At 50.8% G+C, this 12125-nt stretch overlaps 1 protein-coding gene across 4 annotated transcripts; it reads right to left on the bottom strand.

The window, feature by feature from the left end:
- Positions 1-187: 187 nt before the first annotated feature.
- On the bottom strand, positions 188-11220 carry AP5Z1 (adaptor related protein complex 5 subunit zeta 1). Of its 4 annotated transcripts, XM_040592117.1 has the most exons (17): positions 10831-10971; positions 10522-10659; positions 10056-10242; positions 7724-7868; positions 6517-6629; positions 5844-6012; positions 5262-5402; positions 4839-4876; positions 4599-4761; positions 4151-4329; positions 3551-3693; positions 2558-2707; positions 2214-2325; positions 1718-1815; positions 1312-1444; positions 921-1135; positions 188-605 (listed from the first exon to the last, which is right to left on the bottom strand). In XM_040592117.1, exons 1-17 carry the CDS (start codon positions 10869-10871, stop codon positions 335-337), a joined length of 2436 nt encoding a protein of 811 aa, XP_040448051.1. In that variant the 5' UTR covers positions 10872-10971; the 3' UTR covers positions 188-334. The 4 variants fall into 4 exon arrangements, with proteins under 4 accessions (XP_040448051.1, XP_040448050.1, XP_040448052.1 ...); XM_040592116.1 differs by lacking the exon at positions 10522-10659 and having other exon boundaries at positions 10056-10211; positions 10831-11220; XM_040592118.1 differs by lacking the exon at positions 10522-10659 and having other exon boundaries at positions 10831-10966.
- Positions 11221-12125: the final 905 nt, after the last annotated feature.

Genomic DNA, 12125 nt, shown 5'->3' with positions numbered 1-12125 from the left:
GAGGAAGTATGTCTCCAAAGGGGCATGGTGTGCTGGCAGGGTGCATGCATTCACCCTCCTGCCACATTAACACAAATCCACTGGGACTTTCAATCCATACTGGCCAGGGAGAGATAAGACAAGCCTAGGAGACAGACAAGCAAGAGGCGCTAGGAGACAGAAATACAAACAGCCTCAGACCAGAAAAGCAGATTCAGCTCTACTTATTCCCGTTTTCTGTTTCATTCACAATCATTTGCTCCCCATTTCCAGTTATGAGCAAGGCCTCAGCCTTGAGTGTCAGCAGTTTCCGAAGAGGTACAAGAGGTTGGAGCCTGTCAGAAACCTCATGTCCTCACCCTGGCATGCAGCCAGGAGCCGGCTCTAGGAGACGGGTGACTATGCTCAGGGCAAAAGGGAGGGAGTCATTCACCTCTCTCTGAAACCGTGTATTGGCAACACCTACAGGCGGCGTGAACACAAACTGAGCCACGCTCGGCATTTTCAGCAGGTTCAGAAGCTCCGTTGCCCGAATAAGGATCTCTTCAAGGTCCTCCTCGCGGTAAACAGAGGTGATAGCAGGGCTCTGCACAAATGTCCTCATCTTGGACAGGAACAAGGACACTCTGCAGGACAGAAGGACACAGACATCAGCTGGCAGGACCTTTGCACCCCACAAGATCACTACTTAAGCCTGTGTACTCCAGAAGACTCTGTTGCAGGTCAACACTAGATGCTACCGAACCCCTCCTCCTGATGCAGAGTGTTAGTCAGCAGATGAATCCCACTTCCCCAAACTGTGCCCCTCCACAGCTTGCTTCCCCTGTTCTGTTTCAGGTTCCGTTAGTTGCCAAGCTTGTTAACACTAGCAAACATCTGCGTTTGCACCCAGGAGATCTGCGTGTTTCAGCCCTTTGCCCCTCCCTGCTGTCCATCCTCACCTGGGGATCAACTCCTGGCTGCGAGCTGCCAACTTGGTCAAGGTGGCCATAAGGACACTGATGGCGCGGGGCGGGTAGCTGGGGATGCTAGCCAGCGGTCGGAGCTGGGTGATTTCAAACAGCACGGCCTCTAGTGTCTCAAAGAACCGGTTAATCTGCTCCACAGTGCAGCGCTTGTCGTAGGACATGGACATGTACTCTCCAACGGCCCAGACCTGAAGCAAAGGCAGATGTGCTCAAAGCAAGCAGAAGGAAAAGGCATTGATTAGTTTTTAGGGAACAGCAAATCAGATTAGCCAACGGTAGGACAGAAGAGAGGAAAGGGAAAGTGACCAACAGATTGCATCACAGTTGGAGCAACCTGTGGCAGAAGCACACGGGCCCTGCTTACCACATGGGTGAAGATGACCTCCTTGTTCTGGATATTGCTGACTGCTCCTGAGAACTCCAGAATTTCTGTGGACAGTTCCACGACGAGCGCAGGGTGCAGCCTGCACAGCATCGCCAGCTGTGAGCCCAGCACTCTGGAGGAGAGAGATGGGCAGAGCTCAGACCACCGGCAAGGTGGTCGTCACCAAACCGAGGAGGTGCTGGCAGCACCTAGCCGCTGGCACAGCAGCTGCATGCTCAGGATGTTTCCAGTAGGGCTGAAGGTGCAGTCCTCGTTTTGCACCCTCCAAAGATGTGTCTCAGCAGGGACTGGGCCACAACTTTCCAGCTCCTGGGCTGCCCTAGGATGCCAGGCTGCAGCCAGTGGAACGGCTGGGAGCTTGGCTGGGCCTCCTGTCCCATCTCACCTGTACACATCATCTTTAAATGCCGGGATGTCATAGAGCTGGTCGCTCCTCTGCAGCAGCAGCACCACCAGCTGGTTGATCAGCGGCCCATCTGCAAACTGGAAAACAGCCCTTGTTTCAGCAATACCAGTGACTTCCAGCAGCCAAAAACCAAACTAACCAGCCAGATAGGGTGGCTGGCATAGAAAAAACCTGATCTAGCAGGAGGGGAGCAGTAAGCAAGGCAGGTATCAGGCACTCACTGCTCTCACCCACCTCCTTTACAGCTGGCTGAGAGAACAGTGTGAGGCCTCACACTGCACCATGAAGCTTTTCTGCTTCAGATGAAGTAGCCAGCTCAGTGCTGGTTCCTGTCAGTATTAGACCACCCCACGTTCCCACCATGCACCCGTCTGCTGAAGCTGCAGTGCCTTAACAATTTTGCTTCTGTGAGCACTCACATAACAAGAGATCCCTGTGGCACAACTGGGAGCCAAACTCCCCCAAAAGAGCCTACCTCTGCCACCACCCTGAAAAAGAGCTCCAGTAAGACAGGGACAGTCTCCGCACACTGCACAACCCTGGGGCTGCTGGCCAGGGATCGCAGCAGCTGTCGAAGTGGAATCAGCCTGTGGGCAACAGAAGGGTTCCTGCTGAAGGCTTGCTCCCTGCTACTCTCCTAGCTGCCCTTCCCTGTCCCACCCCACCCTTCAAAGAAGGCCTCTGGGTGCTTGGCAAAGCTAACACAGGGAAGAATAAATCCACCTCACTCCAGCCGTGAGCACCTATGCTTTCCCAGCAATCCCAGTGCTGGATGGCCGAACCAAACCCTTGTGGCAGTCTCCCACAGCAGCCTCCTACCTCTCTGGGGCATCCTCAGAAACAGATTCGGCGCGGAGAAGATACTGGAACATGCCTTTGTAGAGGGGATGGCGAAAAGCTTCCAGACAGGTGGCGGGCTTCACAGCTGGGTTGCTCGTGGCCCTCTTGGAGGTAGGAAGAGCAGCTGACCTAGCAGGAGGCACATACACAATGTGCTGCATTATAAGAATGGGCCAGAGCATGGTTGGAATCCTGAACAGTGGAATAACTCCCTTTCCACTGAAATGGGGACAACAAGTTGGTCTAATCCAGGCCCTCTGGAAATCAGACAACCAGGGTGGCAGAAATTTGTGAGCTCAGACCCCCACCCAGCCTCAGGCAGTAACACCAGAATTGCCTCTGCATCTCTCCTGGGGAGCGGGCAAATGCTGCTCTGTATCCCTCAGTCAGCGAAACCCACCATCATCTTGCCTCTAGGATGACTCCTTTTTCTAAGCACTCCAGAAAGAGCTGCTAATGTCAAGGAGGAGCAGAGGAACAGCAGTGAGAGCCAGATTCAGTCCTATCCCATCTTCCTGGAGACTCACAGTTCCCAACGGCCTCAGGAAGAAACCTCTGTATGCCTCCAAGAGAACAAAGTCAGGAAAGAGGGGTAACAGCAGGGAGGGAAGACCAGGTAGCCCACACCTTCGTGTTGAAGTGGTGGCTCATGGCAGACACTCCAGCATGCGGCAACTGTTTGGTGCTGGATATGGAGAGGGGAATGACAACAGCTCCCTGAGCACTGAGCCCCAAAGACAGTCCAGTACTGAAGTGTAACAGCTGGTCACCTTCTCTTCCCATGCACAGAACATTACCACAAAAACCGGGCTGACATCTGTGCTGCTTTGTGTTAACCTGACTGTAGCAGATGCCTCTCATTCTGTGACAGCAGCAGCCAGAGGGCAGTTGAAGCTCAGAGAAGCGTGCACTAGGCTATGGTCAATGTCAAGACCTTGATTAGCAAGTGAGAGGAAAGGAAAGTAGCATTACCTCAGCTGGATGTCCAGAGCTGCTGTCAAACAGGGCAGGTCAAGCAGCAAATGGAAGATCTCAATGGCTGTGCTTGCATCCAGCAGAAATGGGAGAAAGTCCACAAACTCAGAGATAAGGGGTGGGCTGTTCCATGCCAGGAACTGCAAGCAACAAGCACAAACTGCTGCATTATCCCTGCTACTCCACCACACACCCAGACAATTCTCACACTGTGACCAAAAAGGACGGGGAAAGACACTTCTGAAAAGCAAAACCAGAAAAATCTGAGTGTTTGGTCAAAACCTAGGAGGCTGCTGGCAGCTCAACATAGGCATCTGGCAGCTGGCTCAGTGGCTGGCAAGCTGCAACTTATTAAAGTTTTCCAGAAACAAAGTGCCATGTCCCAGCTGTGTTCATTGTGCTTCCCAACCCACGGGCAGCAATACTAACCCAGACTCTCCTCTACTGGCGGTGCTAGTCACACCCAGAACCTTCTTCCCTCTTCAAACTCACACCTGCTTTTATAACATGGAGGCACATGGAGGGCAAACAGGGAGTTCTGGGGCACAGAAAGGAATGTGCAGCGGCTCTCCCCTGTGCTGCTCCAGCAAGTTGTACCTTGAAGAGATTTGGGAAGCTCTGCCTGAATATGCTGGAGGCCTCAGTGAAGAGCTGGCTGTTGTCTTTGCAGAATTGGACAAATTCGAAGGCGAGGGATGGGTTGTGGAAGAGCTGAGCCGGGATATCAGTGAGTAAGTGTTTGTAGATGGCATCGGAGTCCACAGCTGCCGTTTTGCCTGGGAGGACACAGCACGCCGCTGAGCACAGCCCACCCAGCAGCCCTGCCAACAAGGGCTCCAGGGGCTCAGCTAAATCTGGGTTATGCTTTTCTAAAGAGCACAGGACGCCCCAGCCCCTGGGTCTCCTGGAGTGGGATCATCCATCCCAGAGTACAAACAAGGCTGAATTACCAACTCTGGCAGCCAGCAAACTGCCAGGACAAAATGCTGTGCTGAGAGTATGCAAGACCAGGTTGTGGAGGAGGGGATAAGAGCTGATGACTTACTGTGGTTCAGGAAGAACTGGGCAATGGGCAGTAGTGCTCTAGCATAAGTGGCATCCCCACAGATTCTGCCGTGCAGGATTTTCAGGAAGGAGACTGCACGGTACATGTAGGAGTCGTCCTGTTTGCAGATGATGTCCATGATTGTCACTGCCTCTATGAGACACTGCAGGAGAACAGAGTCAGATCAGAGTGGGGGAAGCCACAACTCCCAGAGCTTCAGCCCCACCCCTGTGTACTTACAGCTTTCTGCAGGTCTCCATCATCTTTCTTCAGGGGTCCTGCCAGAGAAATGAGTCAAGTTAAACTTGAGTCCAAATAGGAACATTACGCTGTCAGTTTGAGCACTAACCCAGATTTCAGGACAGGTGGGAACAGACGCTGATCCCGATTCCAGACTAATGAGAATCAAGTTCCACAGCTTCCCCCCTGCCCCGGGCAAGTCAAGGGTAGGAGGCAGAACATGGCCGTTGCCTCCAGATTCCTCCCAACACCCCAGCTCAGGGCCGGTCAGTGACTTGCACCAGCTGCTAAAACACGTCCCATGCCTAGAGCCTGACTGCAGACTCGACGAAGTGAGATCCCAGCCCAAAAAGGCAGTGAACCAGAAACATTTTCAAGAACACTATCAAGGGAACTCCAAGGAGGGTTCATGGCAAGACTCACGCCGGTTGCTCTGCTCAATAACTCTCTGGCAGTACTCGAAGGCTTTCTCCCGCAGACGCTCCTTTGGGGGAAGCAGGTGACCAGATGCAGATGTAGCTGAGACCATGGACATAACAGACCTGTTCATTCCTGATTTGTCATCTACAGAATAAAGGTTACCACGTATCAGCTCATGTCATGGCCAACGTAACCCACACAGCTGCCCAGCAATAGCAAGGGAGCTGCCTGTCCCCAGGTGCACTGCAAAGAAAAGGTGGCTGGCGAAGAAGGGAGTGTTACAAGAACACTGAGGAGATGCTGTCTGCCCCCACCCAAGACTTTTTTCTCAGGAACCCACGGGGTTTTGCCTGAAACTAGGGGACTCATTGAACAGGTAATTCCTCATGGAAGGGTCAGTAAGGATCAGTCAGCAATTCTGTGATATTACTTCCCAAAGATTCCCTGCTCTTAGCCCAAGGGGTTGGAACTCTTGCTCATATTCCTGCCACTTGCTGGGTTGCTGGTGCAGGACCTAATCATCTCAGAGCACACAGCCCTCTTGGGAGTGCAACCCTCACTGGCCTGCAGCCCTTCAATTCGTACCTGAACTGGGGGTCTTCAGCCCCTTGCCCCCATAGCACAGCAGCCAATTTCGCAGCATGGAGAAGGCTTGCACATTGAGCCACTGGTCCTGCGTGTAGTGCTGACCCACTGAGAGCACTGTGAAGAAGTCCGTGGCAATGGTACCATCCACCTCGGTGACAGGACCAGGCTGTGAGAAAAGATGCAGCAGGTCAGATCCCCAGGGAGAGGCCAAGTGAGCAGGGACAGCTCTGCTGAGCCCACGGAAACAAGTAGCCCTCATTTATATGTACTATGGGGCCTGCAGGGGGGCAGTTATCCAGAGAGAGAGAAGCCAGCTGTGCTGGATCCTTTCCCCAGGTGAAACACTCCAGACTTTCCCCTTCTCTCTGACACAGGCCTCATTCGCAATCAGCTTTTAGTCAGAGGTACAAGGTCACTAAAAGACTCTCCCCTCCAAACTACTTCAAGGATCAAAGCTCTGGCTCTACAGCAGAACGCCTAGATCTTGGAGCTATAAATCCCCCTACTTTGCTTTCCTGTGTCTTGACCATTTATGCCAGAGAAAGTGACAAACAGCAGCAGCACTTCCAGGTTACCATTTCCCAAAAGAAGCTGACTCTGGGAACCCAACACAGCAGGTAACTGACTAACAAATGCCCCCGTGAGATAACCATGGCAACTCAGCACATACCTGTCTGCTTCTGGGATTGGAGAAGAAGCCTCCAGAGCTCTGAGCGACTCCCTGTTGAATACTTGCATATCTCAGCCAGTCAGTCATCTTTTTACTGACTACATTGGTCTGTTCTGTACAAGAAAAGTCACACGGTCATTGCTAGATTGAGCAGAGGAGCAGCCTCTGCAACATACTGCTGCTACCCCTCAACTGCTGTGCTTTTCCTCCAGCCTAGACTGCCGTCTTTCTGATCCAGCAATCAGTAAAGAAACTGGTACCGCAAGGTGGATGCCCTATACTCCTCCTCATACTACTTCAGAGTCCAGGTTCATTCACACTCATTTCAGAGCTCTGTGTCCTTTTTATCACTCCTAGCCACCTGGTCAGTCTCTTGATTATTTTGCCTGTTTCCTCAGACAAAAAGTCAGGGACCGAGTGCTGGAACCAAGGACTTCCGGTACAAGATCAGTCAAGAAGTACTTGTTCCTTTGTCTCCATCCACAGCTGCTATTAAAAGGAAGGTGCAAAAATACCATCAAATATATTCAGGCAGTGACTGGCTTCAGCTCTGCAGACAAAGGCACAAATGCCTCACAGAGAACATGCAGAAGATAAGGCAGGTAACCCTTCCTGCTCAGCCAGCCCGTACACTCCAGCCCAGTGTCCTCCCCAAAGCTTGCCCTGCATACTGCATGGCATACGCAAACCTCACACGAAACTGCCAGAAACAGACTCCTGCTCACAACACAACTGCTCGCCATTTTAAGCCTGGCACACTCTACGGTTTATTCATCAGAGCACATCGCTCATCACCACCCATCCAGCCCTGCCTCTCTTATGAAGAGTACCCCTAGCTGGTTTTGCTGCTCTCTTGAACAGACACACAGGCATGTCTCGGTGTGCCTGAGGCTCTTCAGGACGGCTGTAATTTCACAGTCCTACCGCACCTGGAGACCTTAGCTAGGGTGCATGTTACTGTGATACAAATCCATACACAAGAACACAGACTCTGGCCCCCAGAAGCAGCCAAAGCAGCTGAAGGCCCAGCCCCATTTTCGAGTGGTAGAATATGTATCTCACCCAGTAAGTTCACTTTCCTTTTGGCAGAGGTGTCACTTTTAACAGCAGTTTCCAAGTCCTGTTCCTAGCCACAGCCTTCAGAGAGCCTTCTGATCACTATACAGATCACAGCCAGGTTGTAATCTCAGGCCTTCCATATATTTACCTTCAGTTAGAGATTCTGGTGAAAGCCTGATGACATTTGACAGGACAGGAAGAAGGTACCGAGCACTCTGACCCTCAGGCAATCTTCTTTCAAGGACTTTTACAATACGCTGCCCCACAGCAGACACTTCAGCCTTCTTATTTCCCTTAAAAATAAAGCAGAAGTAAAGCTAGGCAGATAATCTACTAGGGCTAGAGATCACTACCATACAAGCTCTTCCATCATGCATCAATACCAATGTCAAACATAAAAATAACTCACAGCACAGGCTATTTTACCACCTTTTACAGAGATCTTCTGCAATGTGAATTCATAGATCCCAGGAGGGGAGTTGATGGAGCAACGGGTTTGTGGACAACCGCCACCTGAAGTAGAATTAACAACCGCAATAGATGTCTTCAAATTAAAGACTATGATCCATCACTTCTAGAGCAGAGAATACTAGGACTACTCCCCATGTGGTCAGCCTGCTAGTTTAATTGCTAAATTAGAAATCTATGAACATCAAATGGACTGCTGTAACATGTTCTAGGACTGTCTGGCTAGTCCGTGTTCCCACAATGTGGAAAATAAAGCAGCTTCCTCTTTTGGAGGCTATTAGAGCTGTAGCTTTGAGATGCTGTCAAACCCTTCTGGTCCAAGACAACTTTATTAGGGATGACATGTGGACCTGGACTTTTGACAAGGTTTTTTTCGCCATGAATGTCATCATGCCAACAAAAAGTAAACATTATCTGCTGCTCAGGATGGCTGGCTGCTAATAGCAACAAGCAAACACTGGTCTCTGACACTCCCCATCTAATAATCAGATTTGTACCAGATCACTAGAAGGAATTAGGAAATTGCAGGTGAGCTTCCAGTGAGGAATTTCATGGGGGAACCTCATCCTTGACTAGGGCTAGTTTCTGTGCTTCTCATGTGAATGAATCAACCAAAGCAATGTACAGACAAGAAAGTGTAAGGTTTGGGGGCGGGGATCTATGCAATGAAGGAAAATGAAGAGACGGCCCTGCCCTTCCCGCAGATACATTGCTGCAGCCCACTGCAAATGACGGGGCTACTTGTGTGTGTCGCTGACAAGTGTCTTGTGGCTCTGAGGAAAACCTGACCGAACTCAAATCAGCAGCAAGTTTCCAGCTCCTAATGCAACACCAGAGACTGTGTTCTCTGGAAAGCCGAAAACTTTACAAAAAGAACATCAGTTTTGTACAGCAAAGAGTGGCAGGGGGCAAAGAGTAGGAGGATGACTTCCACTGAAAGCAATGACAAATGAAAATATGCAGAAGATGTTTTTAAAGGTTCTGCTGAGGTATGGCTGCTTTCATGAGTGAGGCTGCTGCTCACTGCACCCCACGATAGAGAAGTGGTACCAAAATTACTAAGTATTTAATTTAAGTTACTAAAGTTAATTTAAGTTATTAAAAATTAGTAATTTTTAATATTTTATATATTTTAATAAAAATTGATTAAAACCTCCTCAGGATTTTAGTTGTAATCTAACAAAAATTAACACACAGGGTATGTTTTTATGTGACAGAACCGCAGGACAGTCTCTCAAGGCTGGACATGGGAGAGAGGTGCCTTGTAAGGCAGCATGTAAGTAATACGTCACTGTTTCTGTGTTTTCATTTCCTCTAGCTAAGTAAGACTCAGAGGCGTAATCAGAAATGTAGGAGGCATTTCTAAGTAGACAGTGAAACTCAGAATGAGAAGTTTCAGAAGAATATTTTATCTTTATCAGGCACAACAACAGTAAAAGAAGAAGTAGTAAAACCCCAGCCTTTCCAGCTTATGTCCCAGAGGGCAGTCAGTGCAGGCAACACTCAAAACAGGAAGATCCTCGTGTTTTCTCCTCCACAGAGAATCTAGATCTTTGAAGTGCCATCCACACTTATAGCCCTTCATATTTTATAGGTTCTATGTATATTTTTTTACTTTTGAACATAAAAGCCAGTACCATAAGAGCAAAAAGAAGCAGTAATAAATTCACTCTCAAATCTTTTGCTTTACAGGTTCAAGCAGCCCTGACGTGAGCACTAAAGTGTTCCTTTTTGTTTCCAGTTAGTTACAAGCCTGCTTGAGGTCCTCAGTCTCTATATATATCACAAATTTAAGCAGTCTTTGTTATCAAATAATAAACACAGAAAAAGCTGCCATTTTTTCCTACACAAAACAGAATAATTAGGTTCCTTAAAGGAACATATAAATGCTTCTGCTTTTTCCTAGATACTTTCAATTGATTTTCACTCTCCTTGAGCTCAGCAACCAGGGAACAATCAGAAAACAAATCCATATTGACAAGGGAAGATTTCTAACTTGACAGGTCATTTACCTGAGCCAGAAGGACGGAGGATACCAGGCTCAAGAGCTTTGCATCTTGAATCTCATCACAGGAGAGGATCAGATCATTGCAAGGTGACATATCTCTCAGGATAGCAGCACATAACACTTGAATCTGCTCAGGGCACTTGGATGAACACAGCACTGTCTGCAACAGTTCCACAAACTTGCCATCTAGCCTGGAAGAGTCACAATAAAGCATTGCTGCAAGAAACGATTCAGACATTTATTTCGTGCATGTTCTTGGTCTTGGGATGGTCTCCCTTGACGGTGACCCTGGCTAATGCCAACTTATCACCTTCACTTCTGAGTTTTGTTCCTTAGTGCAGCTTGAAAGGGTGGCAAGCCACGCAAACATGCGTAAGTCTCGCTGCAAAAGGAGGCAGGCGCCTTCTGCTTAGCAACGGGGGGTGGGCTGTGTTGGGGTAAAAGGGGCAAAGAGGGGCTGCACCACTCACCTGCGGGGGTACTTGGTGGCGGCGAGGGCGAGGTGCAGCCTCTGCAGGCAGTCGGCAGCCTCGGGGCCCAGCTCCGGGCCCTGCAGCAGCGCGGCCAGGCGCGAGGCGAATCTCCACAGCTCTTCCTCCTGCAGCTCCCTGCCGGGGGCAGCGGGTGCTGGTAGCCCGGCCGCGGCCCCCCGCTCCCGGCCCCCTCAGAAGGCCGAGCCTAGAGGGGCGCACCCGCCACCCCCCAGCCCGCTGAGGCCCGCTTCCCCGCTCCGGCCCGCCCTGAGGGGACCTGCCGCCCCCCGCCGCCGCGGCCCGTACCTCGCCTGCTTCAGGAAGCTCTCGGCTGCCGCCGTGAACATGCCGGAGGCGCCGCCGCAGCCCCCCGCTAGGTGCGCGGCCCCCGCGGCCCAGTCCGGTCCGGCCCGGCAGCTCCGGCGGGGCGCGGCTGCTGCTGCACGAAGGTTCCGCCCCGGGGCCGGGCCCGCCGAGGGGCTGAGGGGCAGCGGCAAGGCCCTTCCCACCGGCCGCTCGCCGGTGATCTCGGGGTGCCGCAACCGTTATTCCCGGCCGCAGGAGGCCGAGGTGGAGCTCGGCGCCGCGCGGCACGAAGGAGGGCAGCTCCCCGGCCCCAAACCTACCGGCAACATCGCGGCCTGGCCGACCCGGGGGAGGGTTTTCAAGAAGCCTGGCCATGAAAGATGCCATCAGCCTTTCCCGCCAAAAAAGCCACGCTTTTCAGGAAGGGCAAGAGGTGTGACAAAGAGCTGCTCGGCGGGTGGTCCTCAGAGCTTCCAAAAGGTTAAAAAAGCATTAACACCTCCCTGTTAGTCTCTCCTCCCAGCTGCTAATAAGCCTGATGCTCGCTGCCTCCCTGTGCATCACTCTGCGGGAGAAGGGGGCACGGAGGCAGCTTGGTGCTTCGCCCTTCGGTATGTCTCTGCCCTACGTCCTCCCAGCACTAAAGTTCCTTAACGGTGTGCCTCAGCAATTAGCCAGCAGAGCATCAACTCCCTTTTGCCCTCTGAAGACACTGCAGCATCCATCACCGCAGCCACTGACAGTGGAGTGGGGCATGCAGGAGCCGTCGCAGGTTTCCTTGGGCATCTTCTCCTCTGGCTCCATCAGAAGACATGCCTGATGCTCTCCTCTGGCCGCATCAGAAGACATGCCTGATGCATACGAGGAGCCAAAGATATGACAGTTTTAAACAATGCATCCCCGATCCAATTCCCCCCCAAAAGCTCTGGCTGAGTCTCTTTGCCATGCTGTGTACAATTTTTTAAAAAACATTAGTCAGTCAAATACAGCTACTTTACATCAATTGAGGTCTTAAAAGATAATCCTATTCATTATTGGAGCTCAGAATGACTGTTTACTCAAACCCTGAACTTCAATTTTAGCTCCATTAAAAGGACAAGGGAAGACAAACCTAACTATAAGGTAGGTACAGAACAGTCTTCTGATCTCATATGCTTAAATGAAACTAATTGTTATAAATTACAGGGAAACACACCAAAATAGTTTATCTTCCACAATAATGTTCCACTTCATGACAAAAAAAAAGCTTGAGCTGAAGGAATAGTTTGTAATTCCCACGGGAAGCATTACTGATC

Source organism: Falco naumanni, chromosome 4 (assembly GCF_017639655.2).
Source record: "Falco naumanni isolate bFalNau1 chromosome 4, bFalNau1.pat, whole genome shotgun sequence".
NCBI classification, from domain to species: Eukaryota; Metazoa; Chordata; class Aves; order Falconiformes; family Falconidae; genus Falco; species Falco naumanni.
This window is presented reverse-complemented; position numbering and strand designations above follow the sequence as displayed.